The sequence below is a fragment of the Mus musculus genome, chromosome 17 (genome assembly GCF_000001635.26).
Source record: "Mus musculus strain C57BL/6J chromosome 17, GRCm38.p6 C57BL/6J".
Lineage (NCBI taxonomy): Eukaryota > Metazoa > Chordata > Mammalia > Rodentia > Muridae > Mus > Mus musculus.
Window position 1 is genome coordinate 55,793,272 of NC_000083.6, and position 13,018 is coordinate 55,806,289.

The 13,018-nt window shown below is 37.9% G+C and overlaps 1 protein-coding gene across 1 annotated transcript in view; it reads left to right on the top strand.

The window, feature by feature from the left end:
* Window positions 1-13,018, top strand: part of Adgre4 (adhesion G protein-coupled receptor E4) — a 103,679-nt gene that overhangs the window by 43,288 nt on the left and 47,373 nt on the right. Inside the window, exons 8-11 of the mRNA NM_139138.3 lie at window positions 1,370-1,471; window positions 4,326-4,510; window positions 6,338-6,505; window positions 8,738-8,941. Of these exons, the coding sequence (NP_631877.2) occupies window positions 1,370-1,471; window positions 4,326-4,510; window positions 6,338-6,505; window positions 8,738-8,941 (659 nt within the window). The remainder of the gene's footprint in view (window positions 1-1,369; window positions 1,472-4,325; window positions 4,511-6,337; window positions 6,506-8,737; window positions 8,942-13,018) is intronic.

Here is a 13,018-nt window from a genome sequence, read left to right on the forward strand (position 1 = left end):
GCAGTTCCTCAGAAAATTGGGCATAGTACTACCAGAGGATCCCGCAATACCTCTCCTGGGCATATACCCAGAAGATGTTCCAACCGGTAAGAAGGACACATGCTCCACTATGTTCATAGCAGCCTTATTTATAATAGCTAGAAACTGGAAAGAACCCAGATGTCCCTCAACAGAGGAATGGATACAGAAAATGTGGTACATTTACACAATGGAGTACTACTTAGCAATTAAAAACAATGAATTTATGAAATTCCTAGGCAAATGGATGGACTTGGAGGGCATCATCCTGAGTGAGGTAACCCAATCACAAAAGAACTCACATGATATGTACTCACTGATAAGTGGATATTAGCCCAGATACTTAGAATACCCAAGATATAAGATACAATTTGTGAAACACATGAAACTCAAGAAGAACGAAGTCCAACGTGTGGACAGTTTGCCCCTTCTTAGAATTGGGAACAAAACACCCATGGAAGGAGTTACAGAGGCAAAGTTTGGAGTTGAGACGAAAGGATGGACCATCTAGAGACTGCCATATCCGAGGATCCACCCCATAATCAGCCTCCAAATGCTGACACCATTGCATACACTAGCAAGATTTTGCTGAAAGGACCCTGATATAGCTGCCTCTTGTGAGACTAGGCCGGGGCCTAGCAAACACAGAAGTGGATGCTCACAGTCAGCTATTGGATGGATCACAGGGCCCCCAATGGAGGAACTAGAGAAAGTACCCAAGGAGCTAAAGGGATCTGCAACCCTATAGATGGAACAACAATATGAACTAACCAGCACCCCACCGGAGCTCTTGTCTCTAGCTACATATGTATCAGAAGATGGCCTAGTCGGTCATCAGTGGAAAGAGAGGCCCATTGGTAATGCAAACTTTATATGCCTCAGTACAGGGGAACGCCAGGGCCAAGAGGTGGGAGTGGGTGGGTAGGGGAGTGGGGTGGAGTGTATGGGGGACTTTTGGGATAGCATTGGAAATGTAAATGAGGAAAATACCTAATAAAATTTTTAAAAATAAATTAAAAAGCTCCTATTCTCCTGTCACATAAAACAACTGATTAACTCTCAAGATCCAATCAAACACCTCTCAATAGCCAGAAAACTGATGAAAAAATCTTCAGTTTATGGGCCTCATCATGAGGCATTTCATAGTCAAAGATTTAATGACAAATGGATAAGTCACCCTCTAAGTGATTTCAACTTTTTCAGATCAGAAAAAGTTTATAAAATCATATTCTCAAATAGAGAATTCTCAAGCAAGATTAATATCCTCATCATCGTTGTCATTGTCATCATCGTCATCATTGTTGTTGTTATTCATATGTGAGGTAAAACTCATTTTTTTCATTGCTTTCAGTGTATGAAACTAAGAGGTGCAAGACGATGACTCTTCTAGAAGCTGGCAACAACACAATGAAGGTTGACTGCACTAGTGGTTTCAAAGAGCACAACAGTGGAGGTGACATGCTATGATCAGCATTTTCTCCTGTCACAGTGAATAGGGCAAGGGACATGTATGCATATTTTCAAGGGATCAGAACTTTAAGATTAGGTAAAAAAGATCATCCTTGCGTACTGATCAGGCAGGCATGGAGACGAAGTTGAGCAACTGTCAGAAGGGCAGCATATTTTGCTATGTACTCTAAAGTAATAAAAGATGTATACTGCTATGTTTTCTGAACAAAGACAGTCTTGTCACATTTCAGTGTGATCCTCTGTCATACTAATATTGAATGGTGCCAAGCAAGCATTTCCTTGACCGTCGTTCCTTTTGAGATTCGTTCTAAAAACACTTTTAGAAAAGCATTTACTTAATTTCCTTCTATCTTGAAAAACTCGTATTGTCTTATATGTTTAATTTTTTTCTGCATGACCGTGTGTGTGTGTGTGTGTGTGTGTGTGTGTGTGTGTGTGTGTACAGGAATAGATGTTGCACTGAACAATAGATATGAATGCCTCAATTGAACTTCTGATTCTAAAGCAGAGAGTAGGCTGCATTTGACATAATCTTCAGTAAATGCCTGAAAAAAAGAAGTGGGGATGTCAGGGAAAAAGAAATAGGAAAGAAAAATTAATAGAAACAACTTCAAGTAGAAAGATCTGGTCCAGTTTTAAAAGAGTGATTTTTGACTCTGTAAATTTCTGATTACTCCTGCACTATCATTCAGAGTTGTTCTGTGTAAAAGCAAAAAAAAAAAAGAGAGAGAGAGAGAGAGAATGTACTAAAAATTAGTTTATTTTTTAAAGTGCACTAAATGATCACAGAGGTATTGGCTGACATTAGTCTAAAACATGAGGTTGTTCAAAGCCTACCTAAAGCACTGCTCTCTACTTTGACATGACTACTTTTATGGCTTATATTTTGGAAAACATTCACCAACCATTCTAATTTCTCTTCATTGTGATTCATATTCTAAAAGTGGTGGAAAATATGTGTCTCATTTGTATCAGTGATGCAGTGCTGTTCTGATTTGAACTGCCCAACATCCTGCACTAGATAGACTCCTTTCATTTTTGCAGTGTAAGTCTACACTGCTATTGGAGTTACCATTTGAATAGACAAATGGTTTTAGAAAAATTCACCTGTATTGTGACTCATAATCTTTAAGGGCTTTATCAAATATAGGATTATCTGTCTCAGTGATAGAATGCTGTTCTCATTTGAACATCCCAACATGATCCAATAGATAGACCCCATCTTTAATTTTCTCCTGGAAGCTCTTCACCAGTATTGAACTTAGTCTTTGACTAGACAAATGGTTTTAGAAACTTGTTTTATTTTGCCATAATCAGGTAAGCACCAATAGAATCTAGATAGTATATACAGTGCTAATCAATTTTATTCTGGGGGTTATAAATCAATTCACTATCAATTTTTTTAAATAAGCTTGTACTATTCCTTAATTTTACATGGGATTGAAAAGTAAGATTTGGACAACATAATAAAATCTGCACACCCAACTAATGGTCAGAAGCTGCTGAACCCTGGGGCTGAATTAGGGGAAAGCAGGAAGAAGCTGAAGAGAAAGACAACTCTGTATGAGGACCAGCAGTCTCAATTAACCTGGACCCCCACCCCGAGATCTCTCAGATACTGGAACAGAAACCAGGCAGCATACACCAACTGATATGAGGCCCCCAATACACATACAGCAGAGAACTGCTGGGTCTCGGTTTAGTCAGAGAAGATCCACCTAACCCTCAAGAGACTGGAGGGGCCAGGGAGTTTGGAGGTCTGGTGGGGTAGGGGGCAGAAGGTGGAACGTACTTGTGGAGACAAGGGGTCAGGGAGGAGATATGGGATGTGGAACAGCTGGAGATTGGACCAGAAGGTGAATAAAATCTGGAGAAAGAAAGAAAGAAAGAAAGAAAGAAAGAAAGAAAGAAAGAAAGAAAGAAAGAAAGAAAGAAAGAAAGAAAGAAAGAAAGAAAGAAAGAAAGAAAGAAAGGAAGGAAGGAAGGAAGGAAGGAAGGAAGGAAGGAAGGAAGGAAGGAAGGAAGGCAGGCAGGCAGGAAGGAAAGAGGAAGGAAGGAAGGAAAGAAGGAAAGAAGGAAGGAAGGAAAGAAAGAAGGAAGGAAGGAAAAAAAGAGGAAGGAAGGAAGGAAGGAAGGAAGGAAGGAAGGAAGGAAGGAAGGAAGGAAGGAAGGAAGGAAGGAAGAAATAGCAACAAACAGGAATAATTGAAAGTTGTATATTTAACTTCCAATTTCATGAAGATAGGAAAAAATGAAGGGAAAATGGGAGGAACAAGTAAGTTGGGATAAAGATGAAATAAAAAAGATGAGGGTAGAAGGGATATTTAAGACCAAAGGAATGTGTATATAAACAGAAAAGACTGCAAATGAAATAAGAATAAATTAAATAATTACATAACCTTGAGGGAACTGGAGGTGGCATTGCATATTTTCCTTAGTCCACTTGTTCTTTAGAGCACAGGTAATCATGGTTTATAACACACACACATACACACAGTAGTTTGTGTCAAGTTAACAAAATTTCCCAGCACATTGTGTGTGTGTGTGTGTGTGTGTGTGTGTGCACGCGCGTGCGCATACATATACATATATATGTATATGTACATGTATACATACATACACAAATGTATGCGTACATGTACATATATACACACATAGTGTGGCTATGATGCATGTGTGAAATTCCATGCTTATCAATGTTTATAGTGTGTTATATATACAATTTAAGGGATGCATATGGGTAAATTTAGTAGACATATATTTACTTCATGGTCACATGTAAGTCATTTGTGTTATCCATTGTTTAATCTTCAATGAAATTTCTTTTATTTTATCAGGTGAAACTGCAGTGGCTTTCATTGCATATAAGTCTCTTGGGAATCTTCTAAATGGTTCCTTTTTTAGTAATGAAGAAGGGTTTCAGGAAGTGACACTGAACTCTCACATCGTTAGTGGAGCCATTCGCTCAGAGGTCAAACCTGTCCTCTCTGAACCTGTACTCCTGACTTTACAAAATATTCAGGTGAGTTTCTTCTCAAAGCATCATTTAAAAACAATTTTAAGATTTGTGTGTGTGTGTGTGTGTGTGTGTGTGTGTGTGTGTGTGTGTGTGTGTGTGTGCTTGAGTGTTTTAATTGCACGGACACTTCTGCATCATGAATATATAGTGGCCAGAGATGTATGTAGTCAACACAGAGCAAATGATGTAATTCTAATATAATTTCAAAAATAAAAGCAGTAATAAAACCAGAAAAAAAAAACTTGTGTTTTAGTGGCTCAATCTTAAGGTTAAGTCAAATAAAGCCTTCATGAGCTTACTAACACTGGAAAGCAGAACAGTAGAATTCAGTTTCTCTACAGTAGAACCTAACAGGGATTGCAGAAGAATGCAGAATCATTAGAAACAAACTTTATGTTATAAAATAACATTTTGGAGCCTTAATGTAACCTAGCACATCTTGAGATTATTACATTTAGTTGCATAAATTAATTATATGTTATAATGGGTTAAGTGATGACATTTTCATATATTTACACAATGTGTTTAGCTCATCTCCACCCCATTATATTAATGTATTTTGGTCCTTCTCTTGTATAAAACTTTTCCTGGGGAGATGAGAACCCACAACAAAGCAAAGCAATCATGCCACCAAATTCTAGTTAATGAAGCAATGACATTGTTAAGTTAAGGAGGAGAGGCTGCACACAGTTGCAGAGATATCTAAAAGATTCTCATAAGAAAGAGCAACCCAGTATGCACGAGGTCTTAGAAGCCCTAAAATCCTGACAATCTCTATGTTTTGCAGGTACTTGTAGAGATAAATGACCCTCCCTTTCTCAGGCATTCTCACAGCTTTCATAACTTTCAGGAGGCAGGAATATTTGTGAATTCGAAATTTCTTGATACTTCTGAATTGTTTATTCCTGAATATCAAAAATTGAATGTTTCAAGCCAGAGGATATTACTGTAATACGTACCCACTTTATCCCTCTTTTCAATTCTAATATAACTATTTCATTTTCCTCCTCTTTCCTCTTTCCAATTCCCCCTTATGTACCCTACCTTTCTTCTACCTCAAATTCCTGGTCTCTTTTTCATTAAATGTTCTTGTTGTATACTTATATTTCAAAGGTATTAGATCTCCAAGATCACCACTAAAACCAAAGTGGGAAGTAATGGCTATACTTAGTAGGTAGAATCTAGTAATCCATATATTCTGTATACTTCTTTAGGTATATCCCACAACTTAAATATATACATTTTACTTATGAATGACACTACAAGAAAGATGGAGATGAAGTACTAAGTCACATGTACACATCCACAAAGAAAAATAATTATCATGCAGAAACTTAAGTAGGCAATAATGTCATGAGAACTGTTGAACATACTGAGAGTCAGAGATAGAAAAAAGGAACTGGCCTTTTCCAAGATGATCCTGGAGAAGACAAAAGGGTCATACTTCTTTCTTCAAGCAGTGGTTTATCATCACCACCTATCCTTGGTTTCTTCTGTGAAAGAAAACAGTAGGTCAGTTCTGAGTCAATGCCCAGTGCAATGGGGTATACATAGAAATCGAGAATAAATGATGAAACAAAAATCTATGTGAGATGAAAGATGTAAAATGTCCCCTCATATGCTTTCTCAATCAAGTGTGTGTCAGATTAACCTAGGTAGAGAAGATCCTAGGGTTGCAGGAAGGGCAGAGAGATCAGGAAGGGCAATAGGTGAGTAAGATGAGATGGAAAGACAGTTGTTAAATCATATGCTAGCTAATGTCACATATCTTAATTAAAGATTGGCATATTGACACAAAAAATATGTTCTTTTATTTTGTTTTCTTTACAGCCCATTGACTCAAGAGCAGAACATCTCTGTGTCCATTGGGAAGGATCAGAGGAAGGGGGGAGCTGGTCTACCAAAGGATGCTCTCACGTGTACACCAATAATTCCTACACCATTTGCAAGTGTTTCCACCTGTCCAGCTTTGCTGTGCTCATGGCTCTACCCCATGAGGTATCAAGTCTCATAAGTCTCAAGCATGAAAGTGTGGTTTGTTTATATATATATACATGTGTGTGTATGTGTATGTGTGTATATATATGTATATGTATATATATACATATATATATATATGTATATATATATATATTCAGCCTTAGATGTAAGGCTGTAGGTTTTATTAGAGATTATTATTAGAAAATCCACAAGATAATGAGTGAAGTTTGGTTCCTCCTCTGTTATCTCACTCATATTCTGTAGAATTATTGATCACCAAGGTTGATTTAACTGAACTGACTGGTTAGAAATCTGGCCACTGAAGTTATATGCTTTGCCTAAGATGCCAACACTCCATGAAGGACAACGGAAATGATTTTGTCAATTTTTTATTAGTTATTTTACTGTTTCTCTCATAAAATACTGTGACTGGAAGCAATATAAGGAAAAAGGTTCATTTGGCCATCTGGTTCCAAAGATACACCATCTTCCATGATGCAGAAAGAGTGATAGCACAAGCAGAAGCTAGAAACTGAGAGATCAAATTTTTCTACACACAGGAAGTAGAGAATAAAAAAGGGGGGACACAGTTATAAAACCTCAAAGCTTTCCCAGGGTGGAACATACCCTCTGGAAAAACTGTACCCACAAGAGGTTCTATAACCTCCCAGGAGTATACCAACTGGAGATCAATGTTGAAATACACAACTGATGAGAACATTTCACATCTGAGCCTCCAGAAAGGTTTATAGGTAGCTTCAGTTCCCTGATAAAACTGCCAAATTCTCAAGAAATACCAGTAGTTGGCTATAGAGATGAAATGGGAACAGTATGAATGGCAATATGTATAATATTACAAGTTTGGATGTATAGGTCTTATACTGCCCCTAGAAGATTCTTAGAATGAGTTCAGAAAATACAGTTCGTATTATTATAGTTAAAGCCTGGATATAATACATGACCTTTCTTCAGTAATTTTATTTCACGAAGATTTTACAGTAACATATTAATTAAATTTTAAATCAAGCCATTGGGTACATGGTGCTTATAGGACCCTTGGAATATTCTTGGAATGACTGCAGAATACACACTCCGTAGTCATTATAATTGAAGGGTGGTTAAGGCTAGGCATAACACATGACCTTTCTTCAGTAATTTTATTTCATGAAGATTTTATAGTAACAGAAAAACAAAATTTTAAATGAAGTCATATTAAATATATATTGGTAGGTGGGTTAAGGAAAGTTGCAGAAACTTCCACTGTTCCATAAATATTCCTGGAGTTAACATGATCAATCAAGGAAATACTTCAAATGTTGGAAAATGGAGTTGGCAGACCTTAAAGTTTCAGGGGACAGTGGGATCTGGAATTGGAAGCATCATTTAACTTGCAAAGATAGTTATATCCAAACTGCCCTGATTGAATCAAACTGAAATACCTGGCCATTATCAAAGACTTAGCATCATTCTATAGAATCGTTAGATGTCAACAAAGCTTCAGGTTACTAAAGTTAAAAGAAGTCAAAGTGAAATAACAAAATTATCAAAGCTCCCATTTCATAAGAATTTTTTTTTTAAAAAATACTTTATTCTAGGGTGAAATGTAAGTGAAAATGGCCCAGGAAGATAAGTACAGATTTTTCTAAATAGCATAATTTTATATTAAGAGAAAAAAGAAAATAATGTATTCAATTAATTCAAATGTGATGGTGGAACATCAGATAGGTGGATCCCAGGGAAGCATGGAAACAGCCTCAGGTGCTGTTGCTATTTTCTGGTTTTGGAATAATAGAAGTTAGAGGTCTGATGTGTGATTCAAAAGAATTTATATAATATTCCCAAGAATGCTGGGTTATTCACAGAGAGGCAATAGATGGTATTTATGGGGCTAAATACAATTATATTATTGCCATTTTGCAAAGTTCCAATTCTCTAAAGTCATAAATTTTAGACATTTGAGTAGCCTTGTCTAATGTAGCTTTTAGTCTGTCACTTAGATTTGCATACCCCTATTGTACTTTGGTCCATGTTTATGAAATGTTTGACTATCTGAGGGCCATCATGCTACATACTTCTGCATTCATGTTTCATTTAGTTAATATTTATTCCCTTACTCTCATGTGCTAAGCACTAACCTCAAACTTTATGACTAAGAACAAGATCTCCAATCTCTCAGGTTTCCTAAGGTTGATATTACAGTAACTGCCATATAAACATGTAGATTCTGAAGTATCCCTTTCTGGTCTGTAGGAGGATGGTGTGCTTTCTGCACTCTCTGTGATCACCTATGTGGGACTGAGTCTTTCTCTCTTGTGCCTATTTCTGGCGGCCATCACTTTTCTCCTGTGCCGACCCATTCAGAATACCAGCACGACACTCCACCTGCAGCTCTCCATCTGCCTTTTCCTGGCTGACCTCCTCTTCCTCACAGGCATCAACAGAACTAAGCCTAAGGTTAGTGACTTAATAAAATTACTTCATTGTCCTAATCATTTATACCTATCATGTCCTTAGCAAGTATGAAGAGAAAATCATCAATAGAGACGTTGGAAGAAAAATGCAGGATGAAAATTTCAGCTTTCTTTCTATATGGAGTAGAAGGAATTTCTATGTTTAGTTGGTCATTTTGGAATTAGGAGTATTACTAGCAGTAATGTCACTCTACAGTGTCATTTGTGTTGGTGGTGTCTGAGTTTAGTTCATGGACATGAATGTACACATGTGAACAGTAATGTGTATGAATACAGCAGTCAAAGCAAGTGTCAGGCTGTTTCTCTATTGTGCCCTCACTAGTACCTTGGGACATGGTCTCTTACTGAACCAGATACTTTCCACTTTCACTAGGATGGCTGACCAGACAGCTTTGTTGACATACGTCCCTCCCTTGCCCCGTAGTGCTGGGCTTGTAGCCACATGAAAACATGTTCAATTTTCATTTATTTTTCTGGGCATTTGAACACATATCCTTATGTTTTCAAAGCAAATGCTCCTACTTACTGGGTCATTCCCCTATTTGTAGGTAAACTGCATATCATCTCAGGATAGATGTAAACAGTAGGTTTAAAGTATGTTAGTTCTTTTCCTACATGCTACTGGTGCATTTGTTACTGTCAACACACAGCTTCAAAGTCTTCATTTAAACCCAAAGGAAAAATTTTAAAATACAACATACTCTTGGAGTGGACACTTATATGGATAAAACCAAGAGTACATAGAAATTCCTTTCATATTCTCTTTCTTAGAGAACTAACACTTCAGCACAGCAAACTGTAAGACATGCTGAGTAATATTGCCCTATGTTTGGAAGTTCTTTTTTGTAATTAATTTATTTTTTACATTCCATATTCCATTCCCCACACCCTCCATCCATCCTCCAACTGCTCCACATCCCATACCTCCTCTCTACCGACCAGTATCCACATGGATGCCTCCACCCCCCATCCCACCTGACTCTAAACTCCCTGGGGCCTCCAGTCTCTTGAAGGGTTAGGTGCATCATCTCTAATTGAACACAGACTGGGCAATTCTCTGCTGTATGTGTGTTGGGGGCCTCATATCAGCTGGTGTATGCTGCCTGTTTGGTGGTCCAGTGTTTGAGAGATCTCGGGAGTCCAGATTAATTGAGACTGCTGGTCCTCCTACAGGATCACCCTTCTCCTCAGCTTATTTCTGCCTTCCCTTATTCAACAACACAGGTCAGCTGCTTCTGTCCATTGGTTGGGTGCAGATACCTGCATCTGACTCTTTCAGCTGCTTATTGGGTCTTTTGGAGGGCAGTCATAATAGGTCCCTTTTTGTGAGTGTTCCATAGCCTCAGTAATAGTGTCAGGCATTGGGACCTTCTCTTGAGCTGGATCCCACTTTGCACCTGTCACTGGACCTTCTTTTCCTCAGTCTCTTCTCCATTTCCATCCTTGTAATTCTTTCAGACAGGAACAATTATGGGTCAGAGATGTGACTGTGGGGTGGCAACCCCATCCCTCACTTGATGCCCTGTCTTGTTTGGAAGTTCTTGTACTACCTACAAGACTCCACAATCAGCAGTAGGATAGAAGCTTGAAGTGACTGACTCTTCATTCTAATTGCTGTTTGAACTTGTTGGAGTGAATTCTCACTTTAACAATGTGGAAAAATAAGTAATTATTGAGTCTTACTCCTGGACAAATTTCTATATTGATTATGCACAGAGTGTTTTTTCAGATCACAAAAACATATTATTATAATTATGTTATGGGTTTAGTGTTTGAGTGTACACCACCAAACCCAGTTGATGATGACTTAATGAAAAATATAAAAATGATAAGGGTGGATCCTTGTAGCATAGAACAACACTGACAATAATTAAGTGAATACATCAAATTACCAGTAAAAAAAATCCATTTTAGTATTTCTAGTACCAGCAAAAAAAATGGTAAATGTGTGGTAATATGTCAATAACCCTGACTTGGTTATCCCATTTTGTGTAGACATATTGAATGTCATAATATAACATAAGACCATGTTCAGTTCCTATGTAATTATTTTAAAAATACTGCAAGAACTTCTTACTCTAGTTGATTACATAGGAAACTACAGAAGGATTATGAGTCAGAGACTAGTTCTGGCAACAATAACACTCTAGGTTATAATAAATAAATAAATAAATAAATAAATAAACGTACAGAAAAGTCATGGGGCCTTCTATAAATGATTTCTCTTCTGGGCTCAGCACTGACCAATAAGTTGTTCTTTATTGCAATTATGAGTAGTTTCTGTAAAGAAAGACAAGTATTTGCTCTCACTATCTTTTTTCTTATGATAAAAGGTGATAAAAAAAATAGAAAGAAATTTTCCCAGAAGTGTCACTTTGAGCTTTAAATACCTATCCATTAAGATATATCTGTTCTTTGCTATGGAACTCTGTGTCACAGATTGAAAAGGTGGTATATAAAGCAAATTAGAATATGCATTCCCTGTAAAGATTATATTCATGTGTGGCATGAATAATTGAAACATACCCTTAATTGTTTCTGAATGCATAACAAATTGTTATAATCAGTGACTACTGGGCTGTATGATGGCCCTAGGCAGCTAAAGAAATGCTGAGTGCTCACAGCCTAATAGCTTTATGCTTCCTCTCTAATATGCAAGTGTCTCATTAACGGCTCTAGTAAGAATTTGGCACAATAAAATGGAAAGGGTATGTTTGGGATAGGAGTATGGCTTAGGGATGAAGATCATCTGCTGTTTTTTTGTTTGTTTGTTTTGTTTTGTTTTGTTTTGTTTGGCTTTTTTTGAGACAGGGTTTCTCTCTATAGCCCTGGCTGTCCTGGAACTCACTTTGTAGACCAGGCTGGCCTCGAACTCAGAAATCTGCCTGCCTCTGCCTCCCAAGTGCTAGGATTAAAGGCATGCGCCCCCATTGCCCTCATCTGCTGTTTTTGCACAAACAACTTAAGTGCAGATCCCAGTATCTTCAAAAAAAGTCACATGGAAGATGAAGTCAACAAGTTTTGTGCAGCTTACTCACCAACAAACATAACTGAAATAAGAAGAACCAGGTTCTGTGGGAGATTTTGTCTCAGAGGAAGAAGGTGGAGAGTCTCCGCAGCACACCTTCATCTGGCTTCACACACATATGTGCATAGATGTTTACACATGTGCACATGCCACACATTGGAATAACTCTGTGCACAAATGTGCATGCACCACACACACCATATACAAGCATGTGCCACACACTAGCACATCAAACACCTCACACCATATATACATAACATACACATCTCACTAACACATACAACATACATACAATATACAAATACACAGATGCATGCACATACATTCATGCACCACATACATACAAACAGCACACACACACATACCACACACATACATGTGCCTCATATACATAGGAAACATGTATACTCCAAAGATACAAATACCCCGTAGCATAATACAGGTTAGTCAAATGCACAGAGTGTGCAAAAAGATGCATGTACCACCTACACAACCACAAATCTGTTTTCTGTCTTTCTAGATTGTCCAGACCAATAATTTTACTGCAGTTACTTACAGCAATGTGGGTAAAAATGACAGAAAGGCATCTGCATTGCCAAGAAGTTCACTCGAGCATTGGTGATGACTCAAGCGAGAAATAAGCCCAAAAGTCCCTGCGACTTGCAATCAGGTAGACAGACCAGGGAGTGTTCTCCAAATAATTGACATGGACTGAGTGTCCATCTTAGCTTCATGGCTAATCAGATAATCTTCCTGAGGCAGTTTTTTAATTAATTATTTTATTTATTTCATCCCAAACATTGCCCCCTCCCAGCCTCTTTCACAAAGTTCTTCACCCCCTTCTGCCCCCCTCTACACCTGTGAGAGGCAGCTTTCCCTTGTGCTCCCCACACATACACACCATTATCTCTCTTCCCTGGGTCATCAAGTCTCTACAGGATTAGGCACATCCTGTCCCACAGAGGGCAGACAAGACAGTCTTCTACTACATATGTGCCAGAAGCCTCACACAAGCCCATGTATGCTCTTTGG